The following is a 24087-nucleotide window of genomic DNA, read 5'->3' on the forward strand; positions in this document are numbered from 1 at the left end:
GTGGATATTTTCCTCACTCATGTTTTCCTTCACCGATTTGTAAGTTAAATATTCTATTTCTATGTGTTATTGGTTACCTTAACATTTTCAACATGTATACTTATAAAAATCTGAATGTACAATTTTTACTCCTTTAAATAATGATTTTATTAAATCTTTAAGTCTGATCACTCCTTCCAAACTTATATGTAATGACTGAATACCATAGCTTACCTTCTTTTAAACCCCCCAAAAATTGTTTTAGGTATTCAATGCTGTTTATATTTACCCACATATTTACCTCTTTCTTTGTTTTTTAATCCTTTTTCTATCTTCCATGTGGAATTGGTTTCATTTTCCTGGAGTCTATCTTTTGAATTTTTTTAAGAGTGTTTTGGTTGTGAACTTTCTCACCTTTTCCTCACCTGATAATAATGTTATTTCTTTTTCATTCTTCAAAATTATTTTTGCTAAGTATATAATACTACACAGATAGGCATTTTCTCTCATCCCATCAAAAAGACTCCACTGTTGCCTGGTTCCCATTATTGTTGCTGAGAAATCAATTGTCAATCAAAATATAGTTCCTTTTTCTCTGGTAGTTTTTTTTCCCAATACATAATAGAACTATGTAATTTTAGGGTACATGTGCTATTTTGATACATGCATAAAATGTGTAATCACCAAGGCAACTGGAACACCCGTGACCCCCCAAATTCACCCTTTCTTTATGTTGGGAACGTTCCAATTCCTCTCCATCAGTAATTGTCAACTATGTGACGAATTATTGTTAACTATAATCATCCTGCTGTATCTTAGAACACTGGATCTTATTTCTTCTATCTTTAACTGTAATTTTACACCCGTTTAGCAGTGTCTGCCTCCCTCCTATTTTTCTCAGCCTCTGGTAACCACCAATCAACTTTACTTCACAAGATCCACTATTTTAGCTTCCACACAAGTGAGAACATGTGGTATATGTCTTTCTGTGCCTGCTTATTTCATGTAATATAATGACCTCTACATTTATGTTGCTGCAAGTGACAGAATTTCATTATTTTTGAGGCTGAGTAATATTTCACTATTTATATGTACCCAATTTTTTGTTATTAAAGTTTTAATTGATATCAGTACAGGAGATAGAAAGAAATTATTTAGGCAGACAGTGAGGGCAAAAGAGTCCTCAGCAGAACTTCCCTTCTAACAAAAAGCAGCTCAAGAAATCACTTTTTTTTCCCTAACAAAAACGAGCCTAAAAGATCAAGCAAACGTAGATAAGGAAACTGGAAGCTTGTATGGAGGGATGTTAGCAGCTGCACAGAAAGAAAAGGGCTACCTGGGGGCCAGGCATGTCCACCATGGGGAGTCCACCTCCCCTCTGTTTTAGCACATACACAGTAAGAAAGAAATGGGCAACATGGACAAGCTCAGGCAGAGAACCCACCTGCAGAATAAAAGATTGGGGTGGGGGTTGCCAGAGATTCACGCCCTGTGCAGATGGCACACCAGGTCCTGTGTTTTTCATGCCCTGTGGAAATCAGACACTGCCTCCTGACTAGTTCATCTATTAAAACACCTGCATTTCGTCTCAGATCAGCAAACCATTTTTCTGGGACTCTTCTCTGTAGCAGAGAGCTATTCTCTTTCTTTTGCCTGTGAAAGTCCCACTTTTAACCTCACTCTTTGTCCACATCTTTAATCTCCATGGTCATGAGACAATGAACCTCGGATGTTACCCCAGACAATGAAGCTGCTTCAATATGTTTTGAGGGTACATGTAATATTTTGATACTTGTATATAACGCATAATGATCAAATCAGGGTAATTGGGATATCCATCACCTCAAACACATATCTTTTCTTTGTACCACATTTTCTGTATCCATTTATCCACTGATGGGCACAAGTTAATTCCAATATTTCAGTTATTTATTTTTAATTTTTATGAGTATGTACAAGGTATATATATTTATTGGGTACATGAGATGTTTTGATACAGTCATACAATGCATAATAATCACATCATGGAAAATGAGAAACCTGTCCTGTCAAGCAGTTATCCTTTGTGTTACAAACTATCCAATTATGCTCTTTTAGTTATCTAAAAATGTACAATTAAATTATTATTACCTATAGTCACCCTGTTGTGCTATTAAATAGTATTATTTATTCTTTCTTTCTAATTATTTTTTCATTCTTCATTCTTTCTATTTTTTGTATCCATTAACCATCTTCACCTCCCCAGTACCACCCACTACCCTTCCCAGCCTATGGTAAGCATTCTTTTGCTGTCTATCCCCATGAGTTCAATTGCTTTGATCTTTAGATCCCATAAGTAAGTGAGAATATATAATAATTGTCATTCAGTGCCTGGCTTGTTTGACTTAACATAATTACTTCCATTCTGTTTATGTGGCTGCAAATGGTGAGATCTCATTCTTTGTGGTTGGATAGTACTCCACTGTGTATATGTGCCATGTTTTCTTTCTCCATTCATCTGTTGATGGACACTTAGGTTGCTTTCAAACCTTGGCTAATATGAAAAGTACTGCAACAAAAATGGGAGTGGACATATCTCTTTGATATACTAATTTCCTTTATTTTGGATATGTAGCCCAGCAGTAAGATTGCTGCCTCTATTTTTAGATTTCTGAGGAACATCCAAACTGTTCTCCATAGTGGTTGTACTAATTTACATTCCCACCAACAGTTTATGAGAGTTCCCTTTTCTTCACTTCCTCACCAGCATTTGTTATCGTCTGTCTTTTTGTTTGTTTGTTTTGAGACAAGGTCTGGACCCAGACCCGAGTGCAGTGGTGTAATCTTTGCTCACTGCAACCTCCACCTCCTGGGCTCCAGCCATCCTTCTACTTCAGTCTCTCGAGTAGCTGGGACTATATGCAGGCACCAACATGCCTGGCTAATTGTTGAATTTTTTGTAGAGGCAGGGCTGCCTATGCCTAGTTTTGAACCTGTTAGTTCAAGTGATCCACCTGCCTTGGCCTCCACAAAGTGCTGGGATCACAGACGTGAGCCACTGCACCCGGCTTTGTCTGTCTTTTCAGTATAAGCCATTTTAACTGCCATGAGATGATGTCTCATTGTAGTCTTGATGTGCATATCTCTAATGATCAGTGATGTTGCACACTCCTTCATATGCCTGTCTACCATTTGTATGTCTTCTTTTGAGAAATGCGTATTCAAATATTTTGCCCTTGTTTTGAATGGATTATTAGATTTTTTCCTATAGAGTTGTTTCAGCTCTTTATATATTCTGGTTATTAATCCCTTGCCTGATGGGTAGTTTGCAAATATTTTCTCCTATTCTGTGGGTTGTCTCTTCACTTTGTTGATTGTTTTCTTTACTGTGCAGAAGCACTTCAACTTGATGTTATCCCATTTATCCATTTTTGCTTTAGTTGCCTGAGCTTGTGGCAGCTACTCAAGAAATTTTTGCCCAGACTGATGTCCTGGAGAATTTTCACAATGCTTTCTTATAGTAGTTTCATAATTTGACATCTTATATTTAAGTCTTTAATCCATTTTGATTTAGTTTTTATATATGGCTAGAGATGAAGTTTAGTTTCATTCTTCTGCATTTGGATACCCAGTTTTCCCAGAACTATTTATTGAAGAGACTGTTTTTTTCCAAGTTATGTTCTCGACCTTTCTGTTGAAAATGAGTATACTGGAGGTGTGTGGATATGTTTCTGGGTTCTTTCTTCTGTTCCTTTGGTCTATGAGTTTGTTTTCATGCCAGCACCATACTATTTTGATTACTCTAGCTCTATAATATGAAGTCAGATAATGTAATTCCTCTAGTTGTGTTCTTTTTGCTTAGAATATCTATGGCTATTATGAGTTTTGGTGGTTTCATATAAATTTAGGATTTTTTTCCATTTCTGTGAAGAATGTCATTGATATTTTGATGGAGATTGCATTGAATCTGTAGATTGCTTTGAATAATATGGACATTTTAACACTATTGATTCTTCCAATCTATGAACATGGAATATCTTTTCATTTTTTGATGTCCTCTTCAATTTCTTTCAACAGTGTTTTATAGTTTTTATTATAGAGAACTTTCACTTCATTGATTAATTCCTAGGTGTTTACTTTTATATGTGGCTATTATAGACAAAAAATTAAATACCTAAGAATTAACCAAAGAAGTGAAAGATCTCTATAATGGGACTACATTTTTATTTCTTTTTCAGATGGTTCACTGTTTGCATACAGAAATGATACTGATATTTTATATATTGATTTTGTACCTTGAAACTTAACTGAATTTGTTTATCAGTTCAAATAGTTTTTTGGTGGAGTCTTTAGATTTCTCCAAAGACTCCATTGTCAATAAGATTATATTTGACAATGATAATTTGACTTCTTTCATTCCAATTTGAATTCCCTTTATTTCTCTCCTTTTCTGATTGCTCTAGCTAGGCAAACAAATGGTGTCTTGCTCTCTGTTTTGAGCCATGTAAAGCTGGGAGTGAAGTGACAGACACACCACTGTGGCCACCACTACTAGGACTATGCTGGGTCAGACCGCAAGCCAGCAAGGCACTGGGTCTCAACCACTCCCTGGCTATGTTTGCTCAGGACCCTGGGGTTCTATCACCAGGTGGCAGAGCCAGCTGGTCCTGTGTCTTTTCCTTCAGGGCAGAGAGATCCCCCAGGCCCTGGGCAGATCCAGAGGTGCTGCCTGGGAACCATGGACTAGTTCTAAGCTTCAAAACCTTAGAACTCTACCTGACATTCTATAGTACTACAGGTGACCGAGCATACAAATCACAAGACAAAGTCCTTTCCACTCTTCCCTCTCCTCTCTGAAGGCAGAGGAACCTTCCCCCATGGCCGTTGCCACCACAGGCCCACGGGGTGTACTGCCAGACTACAGCTGATGTTCCCTTAAGGCCCATGTCTCTTTAGTCAGCTTGTGGTAAATGTTGCCTGGGCTAGGACTTACCCTTCAGAGAGGTGGGCTTCCTTCTGACCCAGGGTAGACCCAGAAATGTCCTGGAATTGGGGACTTCAAAAGCTTGCTTGGTGCTCTACCCCCATGTGGTTGTGCAATACAAAGTCCCCTTTACTTTATCCTCCTCTTTTCTCACATAGAAGAACCATAGCCCTATAGCAACCATAGTTGGAAATGTGCTGAGTCTCACCTAAAGCCAGAAACTCTCAGAGTTTCACTCAATGCCCTCAGGGTAGTACCTGGGTATTATTGCGGGCTATTCAGGGCCCAAAGCCTCTTCAGTTAGCAGGTAATGAATCTTGCCATGACTGGTTCCTTCCCTTTAGAGTGACAGGTTCCATTCTGGCCCAGGGTGTGTCTAGAAATGTCATCTATGAGCTTGGGCCTGGAAAGGGGGCTTCGGTACTCTCACAGGAACCCTGTCTTGCTGTAGCAGAACTGATATCCAAGATGCAAGACAAAGTCCTCCCCACTCTTACCTTTCCTCTCCTTGAGCAGAAGGAAGGGGTCTCTTTTGGAGCTGTGAGCTGTGCAGCCTGGGGTTAGGAGAGGAGTGATGCCAGCACTCCCCTAGCCACCCCAGCTGGTATCTCAGTAAGTCCCCACAGTCCACTGGCTCTGGGCTCAGTTCAGCACTAAGACTTGCCTAGAAGTAGCAGTTCTTGTGGCCTAGATTGCCTTTCAAGTTTATTTAGGGCCCCAGAATACCTTCAGCCACAGTGGCAAGGTTAGTGGGAACTCAAGTTTGAATCACTAGGATTCAGCAATTTCCCTCTGGCTAGAGCTGGTTTAATGCTTTCTCTGTGGGCCAGTGTCAGCTTTGCTTTCTACTGTAACAGGTAGCACTGAGTTCAATGCCTTGCAATTACTGAACTCTCTCTCTCGCCAGTGCATGGAAATGCTCTCTGCACCATGCCTCTGCTGTGCAGTGGATGTACTAATCTACATTCCCACTAATAACAGGGTATGAGTATGAGTGTTCCTCTTTCTCCTTATTCTTACCAGCTTTGTTATTTTTTATCTTTCTAACTGTGGTGAAATAATATCTCATCATGGTTTTGATTTGTATTTCCCTGATAATTAGGGATGATGAGCATTTTTTATATAGCTGTTGACCATTTGTATGTCTTAAGAAACAGCTATTCAGATATTTTGCCCATTATTTAAGCAGGTCATTTGTTTTTTGCTGTTGAGTTGTGATCCTTACATATTCTGTTTATTAATCCCTTGTCAGTTGGATAGTTTGCAAATATTTTCTCTCATTCTGTGTATTGTCCCTTCACTCTGTTGATAATCTATTTTGCTGTGCAGAGGATGTGATGTGGTTTCTGCTTTTGTTGCCTGTGCTTTTCAAATCTTACCAATAAAAATCTTTGCTCAAACCAATATCCTGAAGCATTCCCCAATGTTTTCTTCTAGTATTTTCATAGTTTTGGGTCTTAGATTTAAACTTTTAATCTGTTTTGATTGATGTAGTTGTTAAATATTTTTCAGCTAATCTATAGAATTCTGGAGTTTAAATTACATAAGTGAGATGTTCATTTATTTTTATTTATTCTGTTTTAGGTTCAGGACTTAAAGATTGATGTTTTTCATCAGATCATCAAATTTCTCAATTTTTTTTTCAAATATTGCCTCTACCTCATTAATTTTTGTCTATTTCTAGAACTGCAACTTCTAAAATTAGATTAGAATTTTTAATTCTATTTTACCTGACTCTTCTCTGTCACATTTTCTCTTTTTTTCATTGTGTTAGTTTCTGAATAAAGTATTCAGCTCCATCATCTAGTTCACTAATCCTCTCATGACTTCTTTAAGATAATCATTCATCACACCTAACCATTATTTATATTTTAATATTTTTTCATTTCTAAAATTTTTATTTTATTCTTTTTTAAGTCTGCTTGTTCCTTGTTCATTTTATAGCACCTTGGGGATATTTTAACCCTCTCTTTTGAAGCATATATTTTTTACAAATGCTAGGTGTTGCCAAGTTTTGCTAGTTTGATTTATTTGTTTACTCTGCTGGTGCTTATTCATGTTGCTGTGTTTCCCTGGGTGCTTATGATTTTGGCAATAAGCTTCCATATACTAGAACTTTCTCTGCAAGTATTCCTTGAGGCCTGGCTTGCTATTGGGTAGCTTGTTTTCATCTCCTTCTTATAAGTTCCTGAGGATACTACCAACCTGGCACACCTTTAAACTAAAATAGTGCGAATAACCATTTTGAACTACCCAGATATGAATTCAGTCTGCAATGCTTATGTACTGACCTATTAAATTATTAAGAAAACCTTCTCTCCCATAAATTTAACGCTAAGTTTTCATACAAGTAATTATTTTTGTAATCTGTTTTCTATTAGCCCTCTTTTTTATTAAGTATTCAGCGCCTTGTAATTCTATGCTGGGAGAATCACCTATGAGATCCTATCTTGAGTAATTTTGTCTCTTGCTACTATCTGTCACTGCCACGTGAAAATTAAGGTTTAAGTTCATCTGAATGTTGGCAATTATCTCGAGGGGGATAGTTCCACTTGCCCATCAGGATTGTCATTTTATATTTGTTTTTGACCTCTGAGGGAGGCTGAATCGGAGTGCATCTTCTTCCACAGTACCAGAAACAGAATGTCAATAGTCCTTATTATGTCAATTGGCATATGTATATGCACATAAAAAACACACATATAGGGATATATATGTGTTTGGTCTGTTTCAGTTTTTGTTGCATCTGAATCCATGAGAGCCCTTTAAGAAAATCATTTACATAGTCTGTGAACCCTATCAGCAACACCATGTAATGATTTCTGCTTGTCCTCAAAAGGAGATTAAATAAAGTTCAGATTCTTGTAACCCTTCTCCAAGGACAGAGACCATGTAATGTCATCAAATTCCCTGTTAAATCTTTTTATTTGTTTGGGGTTTGTTTGGCTGGTTAACTGCTTATCTGTTGCCTCCAGCAAATCATATCTGGTATTACCCACAAATAGTTGTCTCAGAAATAAAAGGTACAATTTTAAAATCTGTGTATCAATTTTTAAATAAATATTCATTTTGTGGTCACAGTTTCAAGAGACTGATGACATTGAATATGATTCTGCCCTTACACCTTGGAATTCACAATCTGTGTGACTTGAACTCTTTCAAGGGAACAAGCATAAGGAACATTTCTTATGCTTGCAAATGAAACTAGATTTGCTTGTAATTATGTTTCTATAAAATAACAAAGCCAAACAAGCATCTCAGTTTCCTAAATGAGGTAAGAAATTTTTGTTTGGATGTCTGGGAAAAGCAATACAGCTTCTGGGAAAAACAATAAAGGATATTTGACCATTCACTAACTTAAACCAGTAGCTTATTCTGGGCTATGAAAACAGGGTGTAAGAAGCATGCAAGCCCTTTTTTGTCCACTCCTAATCTCCAAAGTGTCAATCTCAGCTCTAGACTCCAGAACATATGCATGTTTGAAAAATTCCACTTCAGGCAGAGAGCTGGAAGCAAAGTATATAATATTTAGATGTTGACAGGCACTCCATTGGTTAAAGACTATAGTGTTTATATGAAATTTTGGGGAACTTCCTGGCTCTCAATATCTGAAATTTTATTTTTACTGAAATATATTAAAATTTATGGAGAAAAATTAAAGTGTGTTTCAATTTAAGAAGGCCAGCAGCCTCATAATTTGGAAAGTTCTGTGTTCTCTCTGTGATAGCTCATATATACCATACTCATTGAACAATGCCTATAGAAGCGCACCATCACCACCAACAGCAACAAATCATATTCTGGCATTATCCACAAATAATTGCCCCAGAAGTAAAAGGTATAATTTTAAAAATCTGCGTGTTAATTTTTAAATAAATACTCATTTTGTGGTCACAATCCCAACAGACTGATGACATTGAATATGATTCTGGAATCACAATCTGTGGGACTTGAACTCTTTGGAATCACAATCTGTGGGACTTGAACTCTTTCAAGGGGACAAGCATAAGGAATATTTCTATGTGTAGTGGACATTGGTCATGTTTCCTGACTTGTTAGTTGCTTTTGAGTGTTCTTGCTTTCTTTGAGTAATTCCAGGCTCTAACAGTTCCAGAGCACCAAGATAAAGGCAGAAAAATAGAATGATCCCACTTAAGACTTTGAATTGGAAATGAGTAACTTAAGGAGGAAGAACAAACTCAGCTCCCATTTTGTTGGCTTTATGGAGCAGTGTTGGTTTTAAGAACAACCACTAGCTAAAGGAGATATCTGTTGGAAATTGTGGTACAATAAAGAAATGTTCCAGCAAATACGATATTAACTGTGGCATCAAAATTATCAGACCAATTTTGTGTGGTTTGGTACGTTGCTCCTAAATGCTTAGCCTTCGGCCTGGTTCTCTAACCTTTGCCTAAATAATGTGTGCAACTGAATATTCTCCAAATAAGCTTTTAATTAATCAGAGCCAGCTACTGTTGTTCTCATCTGAGAACCAGAACTGAAACAAAAGTCATTGCCAGGAGCACTATAAGGGGCAAAGGACCCAGCCCATTCACAGCCTGGGAAGCCAGTAGCTCTCGATAGACACTATAGGCAGTTGCATTCTAGATCTGGGGTATACACAATGTGCCAGCTGACGTTGGAATGTTAAAGAAAATGCTACCAAATTTGCAGAATATTTGTGTATAGTAGACTTAGCTTTCTGTTTTCAGCAAATTTCTACAAGAAAGAGATGAAAGCCTTAATGATTAGCATCTGTTCTACTTCTGAGAAAGATATATTAAATCTTCCACTATAATTGTTAATTTGTCAACTCCTTCTTGTAGTCCAGTCAGTTTGCTTTCTATATTTTGAAGCCATATTATTTTATCCATACAAATTTAGAATTACTGTATTATCCTGGTGAGTTTAACCTTCTATCATTATGAAATGCCTCTTTAATCTCTAGTAATGCTTTTAGCTTTAAAATCTATTTCATCTGATACTGGCATAACCACATCTGTTTGTATCCTTTTACGTTCAACCTTCTGTATCTATGAATTTAAGCTGTGTTACTTGGGTAATCAAGGGGGTGACCTATGGTAGACGTTGTTGGTTGTCTGTCTTTCCCCATTTGTTTACATGGTTCTCAATTATTTCCAGTATGTCCAACTGAAATAATTCACCTTGCTTACCTTACCTGCAGTTGTGATTTGTCATGAGATGGTTCTGGCCAAGGAGTTACAGGTAGAAATTCATTAGGAGAATACCCTTTCTTAATAAAAAGCAAAGTCCATTTTTCCCTTGAGCCTTTCCATTATCACTTGGAATTCAGACATAATGCCTGGAAACAGCCGCCATTGCTGTGACCATAAGTATGAATGACACATGCTAAGCAGGTGAAAGTGGCAAATGGAAAAAGCTAGGCTTTTATGTGTTTGTGGATGCTTGCCTGCCTGACTCTTGACTCAAGAATTCTCTGCTTAAAACAAACAGGCCTTACTTAAACCAGTGTTTAGGGAGGGGGATCTCTATTAGCAGCTGAACACATTCTTAAGATACACTGGTAGTGTTAGGATTCAGAATCTCTAGGAAAGGAGCATCTGTACTTTTCTGTACCTAGAGATGCCAGGTTCAGTTAGGGAAGTGACTCTGTTCTCTCTCCTGTGTTTGGAGCCAGAATGATCAGTGTTTATGGGCCTTTGCAGATATATCTTTCTTCTTCTCTTATACGTGGCTGTTAATAAAATTTGTAAATAGGCAACCCTCTATTCCTAAAAGCTTTTCTAATTTGGAGAGACATATGGTTTTGTGGTTAAGATCACAGTTTCTGGAGTTAGATAGCCATTGTTCATATCCCCACTTTTTCGTTACTGCTTGTATGATACTGAGCAATCTCTTAACTTTTCTGAGCTTATTTCCACATCTCAAAGATGGGGAGAGTAGTAATGCCCACCTCATATAGTTGTTGCAGGATTAAATGCAATTCCTCAGGAAAGCATGTAGGAGAGTATATACTAACTTTTTTTCCATCAATAGTTAAAATTTAAAACTTGGAACTATTTTAGAATTTCTGCATTGGTTGAAAGAAATTTAAATACTATCCCACCTCTAAAATTCAATAGCTCTGTTAAGTATATGAGGGTTGTGTGATAGGGAAAATCAGAACAAAAAGTTTTTTAAAAAAACAGAATGGGAGAGAGAGGCTGAGTTTATTTAGATTCATGTACATGAATGTTTCTGTATATTTAATATTACTTCAGCTTTTGAACTACTGAAAACATGATAACTTGTAGTTTGATTGATGTTGGATTTGCCAGTTAGCTATGTTCCTTTACAAGAAAATATCTTAAAATAAATAAACATTCCAACATGTTGTGACTGCTAATTTTTTCTCCTAATACTTTTTGTTTTCCCCATAACAAAACTGGAAGCCATCCGTAAGTGTTATTTGACATTTACAGAGCGCCTAACAAGCACAAGGCACTGGCATCTCTTATACCATAATACATTATGGTCTCTTGTTTTGAAAATGAGAAAACTGGGGAACCAAGAGACCAAACATTGCATCCAGATTTAGTTGTATGTTAAATAGAGTTATTGGGATTTAAGTTAATCCATTTAAAATCTCTGATTTTGTCAGTATAATTCAAAACAGAAAAAATTTTAGCCCAAGTTTAATCATTTTTTAAGACAAAAATTTAGAACATTGTTTCAGGAGTATTAAGGAAATATGAATACTTTCATAATTCACACTTAAAGAGTAGCCTTATTTTTCTTAAAGAAATGACTTTCTTTTCCAGAACAAAGAAACTTAAGGAGCCCAGTAGACCAATGAAGATGGAAATAAATGCAGTATTTCAGGGATTTATGTAACCATGTGCTTAAAACCAAACTGAATATGTATATACATAAAAAATAAATAATACCTATGGAAAACATATCTTTGATTTAGCAGAGATTAAAACAAGTTTTTCCAAAAGAGAGGTAAATTTATTCAATAAGAAAATAAACCATTTCTTTCCTTTTAATATCTTCAAATTCTAACAGATTTCCTTCTAACCGAAGACCATTGTTATATAAGAAAATTGTTAGCTGCTATAGTACATTCATATATTACTAACTAAAGTTAAAAAAATGTTGTCAGTTTGATACAGCTCTTCTAAGGTTATGAATGTGTGCTTTTATTAAATTTCTCAAATATGATACAGCAACCCACAATGGAAACACTTGCATTAAAATGACGCTCGGACAAAATGTTCATGCTTGAATCTCTCATAAAATGCCTCTAGTGAAGCAGTGAATAGGCAGCTATAAACTCTAGGTATTTTAATTTGCTAATTGGTATTTTATTACCACCTTATTCTAAAGAGCTCTTGTATAAATTTATATGAAATTAGATAAAATTAGAATAAGCCTGTAGTGTCATTTGAAGAATCTACATTCTAATGCAGTTAAGAATAGTCTCAGAAGAATCCTTATAACCCTGAACCAATTGGCCATTTATTTGTTCTCTGATGTTATTGCTGTCTCTTTCATTTCTATCCTACGTTAGAGGCAGGAAGGTATATAAATTTTTAGGTATACAAAAATAGTGATATTATTTTAACCTTCTAGAATCTTGCAAAGTCTGACATGCTTACTTACCTGTTGACCTTCCCTGGTTTTGTAAACATTGAAAGATTTTATTTTAAGTAAATGAGATTATCTGCAAAACTTAAAGTTCCTCTTCTGGGTTATCTAAAGATTTACTCATACTTTTTTTTTTACAAGTTTATATTTCTATAACATTTTTATATCTGTGAAATTTCAGCAACATGTTAACAATTACGGAAGCTAATGTTTAGAGAATTAATCAGCTATTATTTCAAATTGTGGGCTAAATCACAAACTGAACCCAAGGTAAATCTTGTTATACATAAATATTTGTAGTAGTTAACATTTAATAAGCCACTTACTATGTGTCAGCACTAAGATAAGACCTTTACATGAACTATTTTGTTTAATTATCCCATAAGTCCTGTGATAAGGATATTATTATCCTTACTTTAAACATGAAAGAAACAAAGACTTAGTGAGATTTGGTAATCAGCAAGGAACCAGGATCCCACAGGTTTATAAGTTTCTTTTGATTCCACATCCTTAGCATATTGTAAAACATATTTAAATATTTTATTAGTATTTATTGTTCCACTTTTGATTTTTGTCATCAAAGCCAATATTGGGTCTGTGGCCCCCAGCTTCTTTCTCATTTTTAATCTTTCTATTTACAACAGAACATATCTTCTTCCTTAAAATAATTTTCAAGGAAGTGTCTCTCTCTCTTAAAAAAAAAAATGATCCTTCAGTCTTATATACAAAATAACATGCATAAATGAAACCGAAACTTGAAAACATGTCAGGTGATACTCCCTTTACGTCACAGTCCCTATATTGTATATCAACAGAATTTTACACCAGAGTGGTAAAATCAACTTGATTGCAATCTCACATTTCCTTTCTTTTTCAGGACATTTGCCTCTTGCTCCAATGAATTCTTTTATTTTAATTATTCCTACACAAGGCCCAGGGTGTCTCTGTAGCATTTAAATCCGAATGCTTCTTATAATCCAGAGAATCCAATCACTGCTGCAGACTCAGAGTAGCTAAAACCTCAGGCCCACCACCTCTGGCTGTCACTGGCCTCCTCCTTTTGTCTCAGCGGGCCATAAGCCTTGTCATTTTGTAGCTGAGCCATGACTCAAACAAGGCAGGAAATACTCTAAATACAGGACCATTCTGGAGTTCAGTGGTTTTCAAAGACAACTTTAATAGCATTTCTGTTAATTTAATTTTATGCAGAAAGCTAATATGTATATATAAGAAAAAACAATAGCTGATTGAAACTCCAGAATTTGATGCCCCTACTCTTGCCAATCCCTGACTTGTCTGAGGGACTCTAGGTATCTCCCGTAGCTTTCAGTAGCACTGTTGAAAACTGTGTTGAATAGTTAGCAGGTATTAACTTTCTTTTTCTGATCTGGTCAGCTCCTCATCCTTCCATTATAAATAAAATCTAACAAAAATGTAGTTTATCTAGCATGCATTTTTCTTCATGGTAAAACTAAGCATGAGAAGCTCACACTTATTAAATTGAATTTTTTGAAATGTTAGAAATAAAATATAATATCTTTTATTAAAATGCTATTAAAGTACTGAACAAAATCAATAAAAGATGTCCAAGTTGTTGCAAGCCTCACAATTGACACTGAAATAGTGTCTGTCAAAATTGCAGCTGAATTATCCAAACACCTGTGCAGGCTCAGCCTCAGGACCTGTGAGAGTGTCTGTAATAGCCACTCAAGTCTCGAGTGAATCAACATTATTTTGTCTAGTGCCTTCTTCAAACGTATCTTCTGCTTGCTTCTCCCACTTTAAAATAATTATCTCCATTCCCTTATCTTCAAATTGTTTCTCTGCCCACTTTGATCTGATTTCTATTTCTGCAGTTCTGCAAGGAAATAATAAAAACAACTTCTTCAAATAACTTCTTTGTTGCTAAATCCAAAATCCTTACCTTACTTGTTTTCTTTCAGACATTTCCCTAGTTAAGCTCTTTTTTGGCTGTTGTAGCAGTGGTCCTCAGTGATTACTCAGCTTTCTTGATTTCAGCCTCTTTCCCTACTTGCTGCTTCTCTCTTATCCCAAATGAGGATGCTCACCAGGGTTGGGTTCTCAGTCCTCTTCCTTTTTAAACAAATTCCCCAGGTAATTTGATTCCAACTTACTGATTTCACCCAATATAAATATAGGTTGATGATTCTCAAATTTCAGTTCTAACTCCCCCTGAGCTGCAGACCCATATATATCCAAGCATCGACTATATATCTCAACTGAGCTGTCTCAACAGGTATGTCAAACTCAATACAAAATTCAACTCAATCTCTTTTCCTTCTTCAGACTGTCTTCTCTTTGATCTTTATGAATTGAGTAAATGATGCCATCATTCACTCACTCATGCCTGAAATTGGAAGTTGGGCTTAACATCTGTCCATGGATTGAAGCCTCACTAACCTATAACATAGACACTGTATTGTTTTCATCTTTGAGTCTCCACTTGGAACAGCGTGCGCCACTCGTAGGTGTTCAAACCATGTCAAGGGCTTTTCTGAAAGTAGAAGTATGACATGTAGTGTTTCTGGATTAATGTTCATTAGTGGCTCTCCCCATTTACATCAGGATAAAGTCCAAAGTTTATGCCAAGACTTTGTTATATAGCCCTTGCCTTACTTCAACTGCCTCCAAAAGCAATTGAGCATCAGTAGAATCCAACTACTTATTATTCTCAAAGTATGATCAGCTCTCAAAATTTTACTTCTTCTCTGGCTGGGCGTGGTGGCTCATGCCTGTAGTCCCAACACTTTGGAAAGCCAAGGTGGGCAAATCATTTGAAGTGAGGAGTTCGACACCAGCCTACCAACATAGTGAAACCCTGTTTCCACTAAAAATACAGAAATTATTTGGGCATGGTGGTGTGTGGCTATAGTCCCAGATACTCAGGAGACTGAGGCAGGAGAATCACTTGAACCTGAGAGGTGGAGGTTGCAGTGAGCTGGGATTGTGCCACTGCACTCTAGCCTGGGTGACAGAGCAAGATTCTGTCACATCTTCTCAAATATTTTCTCTTTGAGTTATCCCTCATGTCTTCACCAAAGTCTAGTTATTCCTCAAGATTTAGCTTAGCTATTACATTCTTTAGGAAGCCCTCTGTAGCTTCCATAACATTCTGTGCAAACCTCTGTGAACTCATCACCATGTTATAATTACTTGCTCACTCATCCGTCTCCCCAATTAGCCTATGAACATAATAAGAATCAGGACTGTCTTTCTTCTTTGCACCACTCCATGTAGCTGGCACCTGATAATTTAAGATTATTTGCTGAAGAGATTAATAGGTTTTCAGAGCTTCATAAAAGAAGTTTTTTAATTTCCTTTGAAAAAACAATGGTAAAATGTCAGTACCACTAGGGGGCACAGACTAGTAGCAGAATTTTCCAGTACACTAGCTCAAAGGAGATATTTCCTTCTGTGGCAATCTCTTCATATAGTTTCTAAATATATGGATCTTAACAAATAACTCTATTCAAATTGTTCCCAGAGAGATATGTTTAAATAATTGGCCAAAAGATAGAGAGCAGTACTGACATATTAACATGAAAAAATGAAATCAGGTATAGCCAAATACAATCCATATGGTTTTATAAATAAAGCTGATGATAGCATTAAGAAAAAGATCAAAATGTAAATACAATTTTAAGAAATTGATACTATGAGACTTGGGGCTATTTTTAAAATTTCAACACAGAAGAGTATCTATGCAGGGAAACTCCTACTTCCACAGGAAAAGTGAAGAGAAATATTGAAGCTATTTCTGTATTTGGAATAAAACCTCAAATCCTCCTCCAAGATAATAAATAGAAACTTTCCAGTACCTTTCTTTTGTAACAAAAAACCATCAAGATTATTAATACACAATAATAGGCTAAGTATTTTTTATTCAAAAGCTGATATAGGTTAGTAGTTAAAAATCTAGTCTTGATTGTTTTTGTCCTGCCTCAGCTACTTTTTAGTTAAAAAAAAATTAACTTGTCTACACCTCAGTTTCTGCCCCTATAATTGGATATGGTTGTAGTGCCTACTTATGAAACTATCGTCACAATCAGGTGAAATAATTTTTTTTCCCCAGGCTGGAGTGCAGTGGCACGATATTGGCTCACTACAACCTCCATCTCCCAGGTTCAAGCAATTCTCATGCTTCAGCCTCCTGAGTAGCTGGGATTACAGGCATCTGCCACCATGCCCAGTTAATTTTCATATTTTTTAGTAGAGACAGAGTTTCAACATGACGGCCAGGCTGGTCTTGAACTCCTTATTTCAAGTGATCTGCCCACCTCAGCCTCCCAAAGTGCTGGGATTACCGGCATGAGCCACCATGCCTGGCCTGAAATAATTCTTGTAAACCACAGTGCCTAACACATAGAAAACACATGATAAGTATTTGCTATTTTTTTGCTTCAATGATTGCAATCAGCACAATATTTTAGAAATTCTTAGAAACATTAATTTTGTTAGCTTCTGGAATAAAAATGGTGAGGCCTTGTTGAGCCCTTTCTGCACTATTTCTCACCAGTTTCTCCTTAAGGCTACACTCATTCACACCTGCTTCCTTTCTGCATCCCTGGGGCAGAGGCTGTTCTGAGGAACAATGTCCCATTTGCTGTGTGAGGTAGGCCTGGGATTCCTTCTGTGTTAGAACACTTATACAGTCTGGCTAGGCTCATATGATCTCTGATGTTGTCTTGGGTTCTCTGATTAATTTCTCCTTGTTGAAGAAACATCATGAAAAGCTTGTAGCATATCTCTTGGAGATAAGAATTGTTGAATGACCAAAACAAATGGTATATTATTCTGAAACATTTAAAATAATAGGAGATAAATATATTTACTGAACCAATGGTTATGATATCTATGAAATGCATTATAGTCACTGTGCTTATTGGTTTGGTTATGGCCTGGTTGGAAGGAAATAAAAGCTAAGGAGAAGGGTGGTGTAGCTTAAAGGGACTTCTATTCAGGAGTCTGGATACTTCCTCTATGCCTGCAAGGCAAATTGCTGAGCCCTGTGCAAGTTATTAAACAGCAGCCAACCATAAATTTTCATTTCTCCAATAGTGCATTTTCTTTCTGTTTATTATTTTCTACTTTTTGTTTTATATTTGCGCCTTCATTATATGCCCAAGCAGACTCATGTCACATGCATTTCCCTTTTATTATAGGGTTTAAGAATTCTGTTTATCATTCCTACTCTTTTTAGCTCAGGAATTTCACATTGGATCAAAATGCATCCCTATCACTAAAAAGTGGCACTTCTATCACTCACTAGTTGATTAGAACCATGAACATGACCTAGTGGGAACATGTCTTGCAGTAGGAGATTGGGGAAAATGAGAAAATGGGTAGGCATGGAGAATAAGGAAAGTGGGATAGAAATGGGTCATTGACACTTTGTGAAACTGGTCCAGAACTAGTTATTCTGCCCCTCTTGTGGGCATTTAAAGTCTTTTCTTGTGCATCTCTAGCTCATGCATAGAATTTTAAATATTATTATTTCAGAATACCTTTCAGAAGAAAAATACAATGGGATAGAAAACACACTGAGGACACGTGCTGTGGCTCACATCTATAATCCCAGCACCTGGAAGGCTGATGTGGAAGGATTGCTTGAGTCCAGGAGTTTGAGACCAGTCTGGGCAACACAGCAAGACCCCATCTCCAAAAAAGAAAAAGAAACACACTGAAGTAAAATATCTCTAGAAACTATGTTCAATTGAAACCGTATCCACGTAGGCTTCAGAAAATGTTTCCAAGGTCATAAATTTCAGGCAGGCATCTTACATGTACAGAGAATGAAGGAGTAAAAGCAAACACATCTCAAAAGATGGGGAGGGCAAATCAACTCACATACTTTAGCAGATAACTTTTGCTTTTACCTCTACCTCTTCATAATGCTCTAGTGTAAATGTAATGCACAGAACATACACCATGTTGTTTTACTGACTGCTAAGTAAGCCTATCCTCTTTCTAATATTTGAATTTTAATATTTCAACAAAACGAACTAATAAAAGCCAGTTTCCTAGCAACATCTGTATTCAAAGGAACAAAAACAAAGCTTAATCATAATCACTTTATTTTCTACTAAGTTAATTCTGGTCTTTTGAGGGAAGTTAGCAGGTAGCAAATAAGTCAAGGTGCAAACAGAGACTCTTGTAGGAGAGGCTGGCACAGCCTCACTTGGCTTTTTCTTTCTGGGCATTGAAGGATAGGGTGATTAGAGCTTCAGCTAAGCCAGTCTTTCCCAATGGTTGCAGGCAGATAACTTGATATAAAAACCCAGAACAGTGTGCTGTTTTATCCTTCCTCTGTTGGAGATGCAGATTGCTTGGTGGAAGGAACAATGAACTAGAAAGCCAGGTTGTTGGGTTCCTAGTAACTCTCACACTACCGCCGAAAACTTGAGCGGGTCACCTTTTTCTGGGCTGTGTGTACAAATGGCAGTTACTCTAGAAGACATAACTCAAAGGTCTTTCCCAGCAGTTCAAAACTGCTACCAATGACCGGGTCTTTTTATTTTTATTTATTTAATAAAGCTTAAGTGGCATTTGCTTAATCAGTAACACAGTTTCACTTGCTGCATCCCCAGAAAAGCATTACTTAGAAATTAAGCAGCAGACTCTTCCAGGGAAACGGGTCCCTGTGTCCTGCCTTCCTGAGACTTCCTGCCTGCACGCGGGGCCCAGCCTCACCAGCGAGATGGAAGTGACCTTACCTACTCAGCGATAGCTGAAGTCTGCAACAAGGAAAGCAGCAGTTAAGAGGAAGTGGTTTTCATTTTATTGCCTGCAGAAAGGTCAAATTTTGACGTTTAAAGAGGGCACACGAGTCATTTTAAGTCTCTAGATCTTTCACCCTGAAAGTCCCTGCACAGAAACTCCATAGGGAGTCTAAATATAGAAAGAGCAACCCCTCCTTCGCCCCCTCCGCCTTCAGTCCGGGTCCCGCGCAGCTCTAGGATTGGAGAGCTTACTCCAGGGCGCTCTCTGCATCTGCCTCGAATAGCAGGGCACGGAGCAACCTCTCTCGCACCTCCACAGTGCGTGGGTGTGAAGTGTATTAGGGGAAAGCTAGAGTGACTCTGGGTGCTGGTGCTTGGCTCACAGTCACGTGGCGTCGCTGCCAGCTGCACAGAGCTCTCAGCTAGCTAATGCTGCCCAGAGGCTTGGGGGAAAGGAGGGAGGGAAGCAGGCTCCTGCCGGTGACCAGGAGCCCGTGAGAGGGCTTCACACAAATAATAGTGATAATAACAAGTAAAAGCAAAGCATTTAAATTGAGCTATTGCAGGAGATAGAAATCAGCTGCTGCGAACGTGGGTGCGTGTATATAGGGTGGGGGTAATTGGGAAAGTATTTATCTCCGAGGGGAGGAGACAGTTGCAAGAAGACTTTTGCCTTAGCATTGTTTTAGCATTAGGAAAGGGAAATGCCCAAGGAATCCACCTTGCAACTATCTGCTGTGTCTTTGTGGTGAAAGCTTAGTTTTCCCTAGAATTTAATTTGGTGACTGTTTTCTTTCAACTTTGGGGAAAGCTACTCTGTTGGAAGAAGTCCCCGAGCCTTTCAGTTTTCCCCATGCTGAATATGAGTTTTAAAATGGTTTTTCTTTATGAAACACTGTTTCTGAAGGCCAGAGGCAGCGGCCAGTGTGGTACCATGGCCTCTCTCTCCGCCAAGGGCGCATGGGCTTTAGGCCACCCAGGTGCCAGAGGTGGTGGAAGACCCAGTCAATTGTTCCTTGCAACAGGTCTCTAAGCTTGTGAGTTACAACATCAGGTGTGTGGGTGGGGGGGGGGGGGACCCAGAGAAGCCGGCGTCCTGGACTCCCCACCCTCCAGGTTTTCTTTCCCAGACACTGGGGTCCTCGCCACTGCTGCTGAACTTCGCAATCATATGACTTTCTCCGACTTAAATGGAAATTTCTTGACAGAGGGAACTGGGTTTGTTTTCCCAGGCTTCGCGCTACAGTCAGACGCAGTTCCGGGCAGCTAGCTCACCCGGAGGAGCCACTTTGCAGTTTTACGCCCTTTCCACACCCCACCCATGGGCTGGAAAGGATGTTCAGTTACTCGCGGGCTTGTGGTCTGATACTAGGATGGAAAGTCACAGTACGCAGGCTGGAGTGAGGCGCGGGAAGATGCCTGGTCCTTGCCTCGCGGACTCTGCAGCCGCCTCCTTCGGCTTTGTTCACTGAACTGCTGAGGATTCGCCGGTGCGCGGGGACCCGAGTGCCACTGCCTGGAGCGTTACCTTGCGCTCCAGCCCCCAGGCTAGCTAATACCTGGAAGGCAGGGCTGTTCCCGCTCTCACCCCTTGCGGAAGGATGGCAGGATCCGGCGCAGCAACATAGCGGCGGGAGAGCACAGCGACCTGTGTCTCCAGTTTCTCTTCAGGACACAAAACTGACTTCACCTTCCGGACAGCTGCAAAGCTTCTGCTAGAACCAAACCAAATTCGCACCTCGGAGAGGTGCTTTTGGGGCCGATTCACTGCAGGACGTGGGGAGGAGAGAAGGAAGAAAGGGGGAACCTGGGGCTGGGTGTGCGCGCGAGGGAGCGAGCCTCGGAGCGCCCTGCACTCCCCCACTCCATCCCCCGGGGCACTTCGGAAAGGAGGGAGCAAGAGAAACCTTCTCAAAGTGACGCCTCAAACAGGTCCGGATTTAGAATTCGAAGCTAAAGGCGGTTAGAAATTGGGACTCCTCGGCCTCCTTTGCAGCCCCTCCTTTCCCGCCCCGAAGCCCGGGCGGTTCGCTGGCTGCCTGCTTCCCCGCCCCTGGCTCGGAGGTCTCTAGCTGGCGGGCGCCCCGTCGGCCGCCAGCTTCCTCCTTGAAACCCGCCGGCGCACATGAGGCCGCTGCCCCCGCCGCAGGCGCTGGCGGCCCCCTCGCGGTGCCCGTGGTGATGCCATGCCCCGCCACCACGCGGGAGGAGAGGAGGGCGGCGCCGCCGGGCTCTGGGTGAAGAGCGGCGCAGCGGCGGCGGCGGCGGGCGGGGGGCGCTTGGGCAGCGGCATGAAGGATGTGGAGTCCGGCCGGGGCAGGGTACTACTGAACTCGGCAGCCGCCAGGGGCGACGGCCTGCTACTGCTGGGCACCCGCGCGGCCACGCTGGGTGGCGGCGGCGGTGGCCTAAGGGAGAGCCGCCGGGGCAAGCAGGGGGCCCGGATGAGCCTGCTGGGGAAGCCGCTCTCCTACACCAGTAGCCAGAGCTGCCGGCGCAACGTCAAGTACCGGCGGGTGCAGAACTACCTGTACAACGTGCTGGAGAGACCCCGCGGCTGGGCGTTCATCTACCACGCGTTCGTGTGAGTACCCGCGCCCCCTGCCACGCCCGCTCCAGGGGACCCCTCTTCCTGGCACCCTGGGGCGTGCTCCGCGCTCGCGCTCTTGGTCCCCGCGAGCGTGCACACGCGGTGGCTTTTATTTCTTCGCACGTGTTTGTGGTCTTCCTTCGGGAGCCTCTCCCCTCCCCCAACCCCACTTCTCCCATCTCTACAGCTTGAACCTTTTCCCCGAGGACACCCATTGAACTCCCCGGCATCTTCAGCTCCCCAGGCGAGAGCAAGGCAGACACTGGACTTAGGTTGCGCGGATAATTGGGAGCAATTAGGTCCCAAGATACGTAAACTTCAACGGAGCGGGGCGCCTGGGAGCTGGGGAATGCAAAGGGAAGACAGGCGCCGGCGCCGGGTGAGGCTTGAGAGTATATTGGAGAGGTTAGGAGGTGATGGCGGGGTAGGACCGGGAAGAGGGTGGAGGCACCAAGTCTAGGTCCTCAGTCCTAGGGGCAGAGTAGGGGAAGCTGCTACTTGGTGCAGAGCTGCTAGGTTTTAACTGCGCCCGGAAACACGCCTCGCCACCACCCAGCCACCACCAACGGAAAATCTGTCAGTGCATGTAGCCCTTCCTGCCACGGAGAAGGTGGCCAAGGTCTAGAAGTGGCCAGCGGGCCAAGCGAATCGACGCTCCTGCGCTGCAGGGGGTGGGTAGGCAGCGGGGAACCTGGGGCGCAGGAACACAGGCGGAGGTGCGATAGCAGAAGCGCAAATGGGTCGCCTCGGACAGAAATCAGGCATTGGGTTAAGTCCCCATTTGTGGCGCGGAGTCAAAGAGAGAGAGAGAGAGAGAGAGAGAGAGAGAGAGAGAGAGTGTAGTAAGCCTTCTCCATCTAGCAGAGAATGCTTAATGAGAAAATGATTGGAAGCAAATGTTTATTTTTCCCTTAGGCATTTAAAACCTTTCAGTGGCTTTAAAGTTTACTACTGTTTTTCCCACAAAGTCCATTCATTCAGTCTCCTATTAGAGTTAGGTTTATCTGGGCATTTTAAGATTGTTTTTATAACGTTACCTCATGTCTAATTTTTTTTCCTTCCTCTTCTCCTTTTTCTTCCTTTTTAGTATTATTATTTCTGCTTTTTAAAGATGAAATATAAAGACATCAACCTTAGAAGACCAGTAGAAAAAGTTGAAAACACTCACTGATACATTCCTTCTTCCCTAGTAAAATAAGTTTTGAGCACATGGACTAGGTTTATTTTAGAAATAAGGTGTGTTATCCATACATAGCTCTCTCCTGGGATGCAGAATTGGCATCAACATCAGAAACGTGTTTTGAAATAACATGGAAGAAGGGCTGGTTTTGTAAATAGGTGAACCGGGAATTCGACCACATAGGAGTCAGGAAATTGGTGGAGTCTACAATCTGTGGGGCTCTGGTGTCTGGAAAATTTTACAGTCCCAGATTGATGTGAACATGTAGCATTAGAATATTCCAGCCAACTTTCTGTTTTACAGTGCACACAAGGAGAACAGTTGTGTTGCATCGTTATTACATCGAACGGTGTAACTTTTATGTAAGATTCACATTTATTTAAATATGGTTAGGGCAATGATAGAGAAATGCTACTGATAATTTTCATGTTCATCTCTTCTGAATTGGTTTATAATTAAACATATTACTTAATAATCCTGGTAAATTATTTTGACCTGTCAGAATATACTAAAACAACTTAGCAATGATGATGCTCAATTTGGCAGCAAATATATACTGTATGGACTTTTTTTTACAACGATGTGCTCAAAGTATTTGTGGCATTGAATTTTAAGTATGATACCATTTGTAGCCTTTCATTTTTGGTATATTATACATTGTATATTCAGAGAGAGTTAAAGCCTTGTTGGTGCACATACTTTGCATCTCCTAACTTGTGCTTGAATGTGAATGAGAACTTGCAACATTTTCTTTTCCATGGGTTGATGTTAACAGGTTTTTATGGGCTTACAGAATTTTAAAACATTGATAAATGATTTTTCCAAAGGTTCAGGTTAGATACTTCTCTATCCACCAAGATTTATCAGTCTAGCAGTGTCTTCAGTGGTAGATAGGAAATAAATTCTGTATTTAGAAGATGTAGCTAATGTGAGGTTTTGCATTGTACATTTTACAGTCTGAAACTGTAATGCCTCAGCAATTAGATAGGGGTGCTAGATTCACATTAGCTCAAAGAGGGAATGG

At 39.8% G+C, this 24087-nt stretch overlaps 1 protein-coding gene and 1 long non-coding RNA gene across 9 annotated transcripts in view; one reads left to right on the top strand and one right to left on the bottom strand.

The window, feature by feature from the left end:
• Positions 1-13713: 13713 nt before the first annotated feature.
• On the bottom strand, positions 13714-21968 carry LOC144582167 (uncharacterized). Its single transcript, XR_013534332.1, has 3 exons — positions 21822-21968; positions 17124-17279; positions 13714-15392 (listed from the first exon to the last, which is right to left on the bottom strand). It is a non-coding gene; the product is annotated as an uncharacterized LOC144582167 (long non-coding RNA).
• Positions 20546-24087, top strand: part of KCNQ5 (potassium voltage-gated channel subfamily Q member 5) — a 633783-nt gene continuing 630241 nt past the window's right edge. For 6 of the 8 annotated variants that reach the window (XM_035296121.3, XM_002746718.7, XM_035296120.3 and 3 more), the window contains exon 1: positions 20546-21877. In XM_035296121.3, the coding sequence (XP_035152012.1) occupies positions 21480-21877 (398 nt within the window). In that variant the 5' untranslated portion in view covers positions 20546-21479. Of the gene's footprint in view, positions 22263-24087 lie in introns of all 8 variants that reach the window. The other 2 variants (XM_078369545.1, XM_078369544.1) reach the window with 2 other exon arrangements.

This window comes from Callithrix jacchus, chromosome 4 (genome assembly GCF_049354715.1).
Source record: "Callithrix jacchus isolate 240 chromosome 4, calJac240_pri, whole genome shotgun sequence".
In the NCBI taxonomy this organism is placed as follows: domain Eukaryota; kingdom Metazoa; phylum Chordata; class Mammalia; order Primates; family Cebidae; genus Callithrix; species Callithrix jacchus.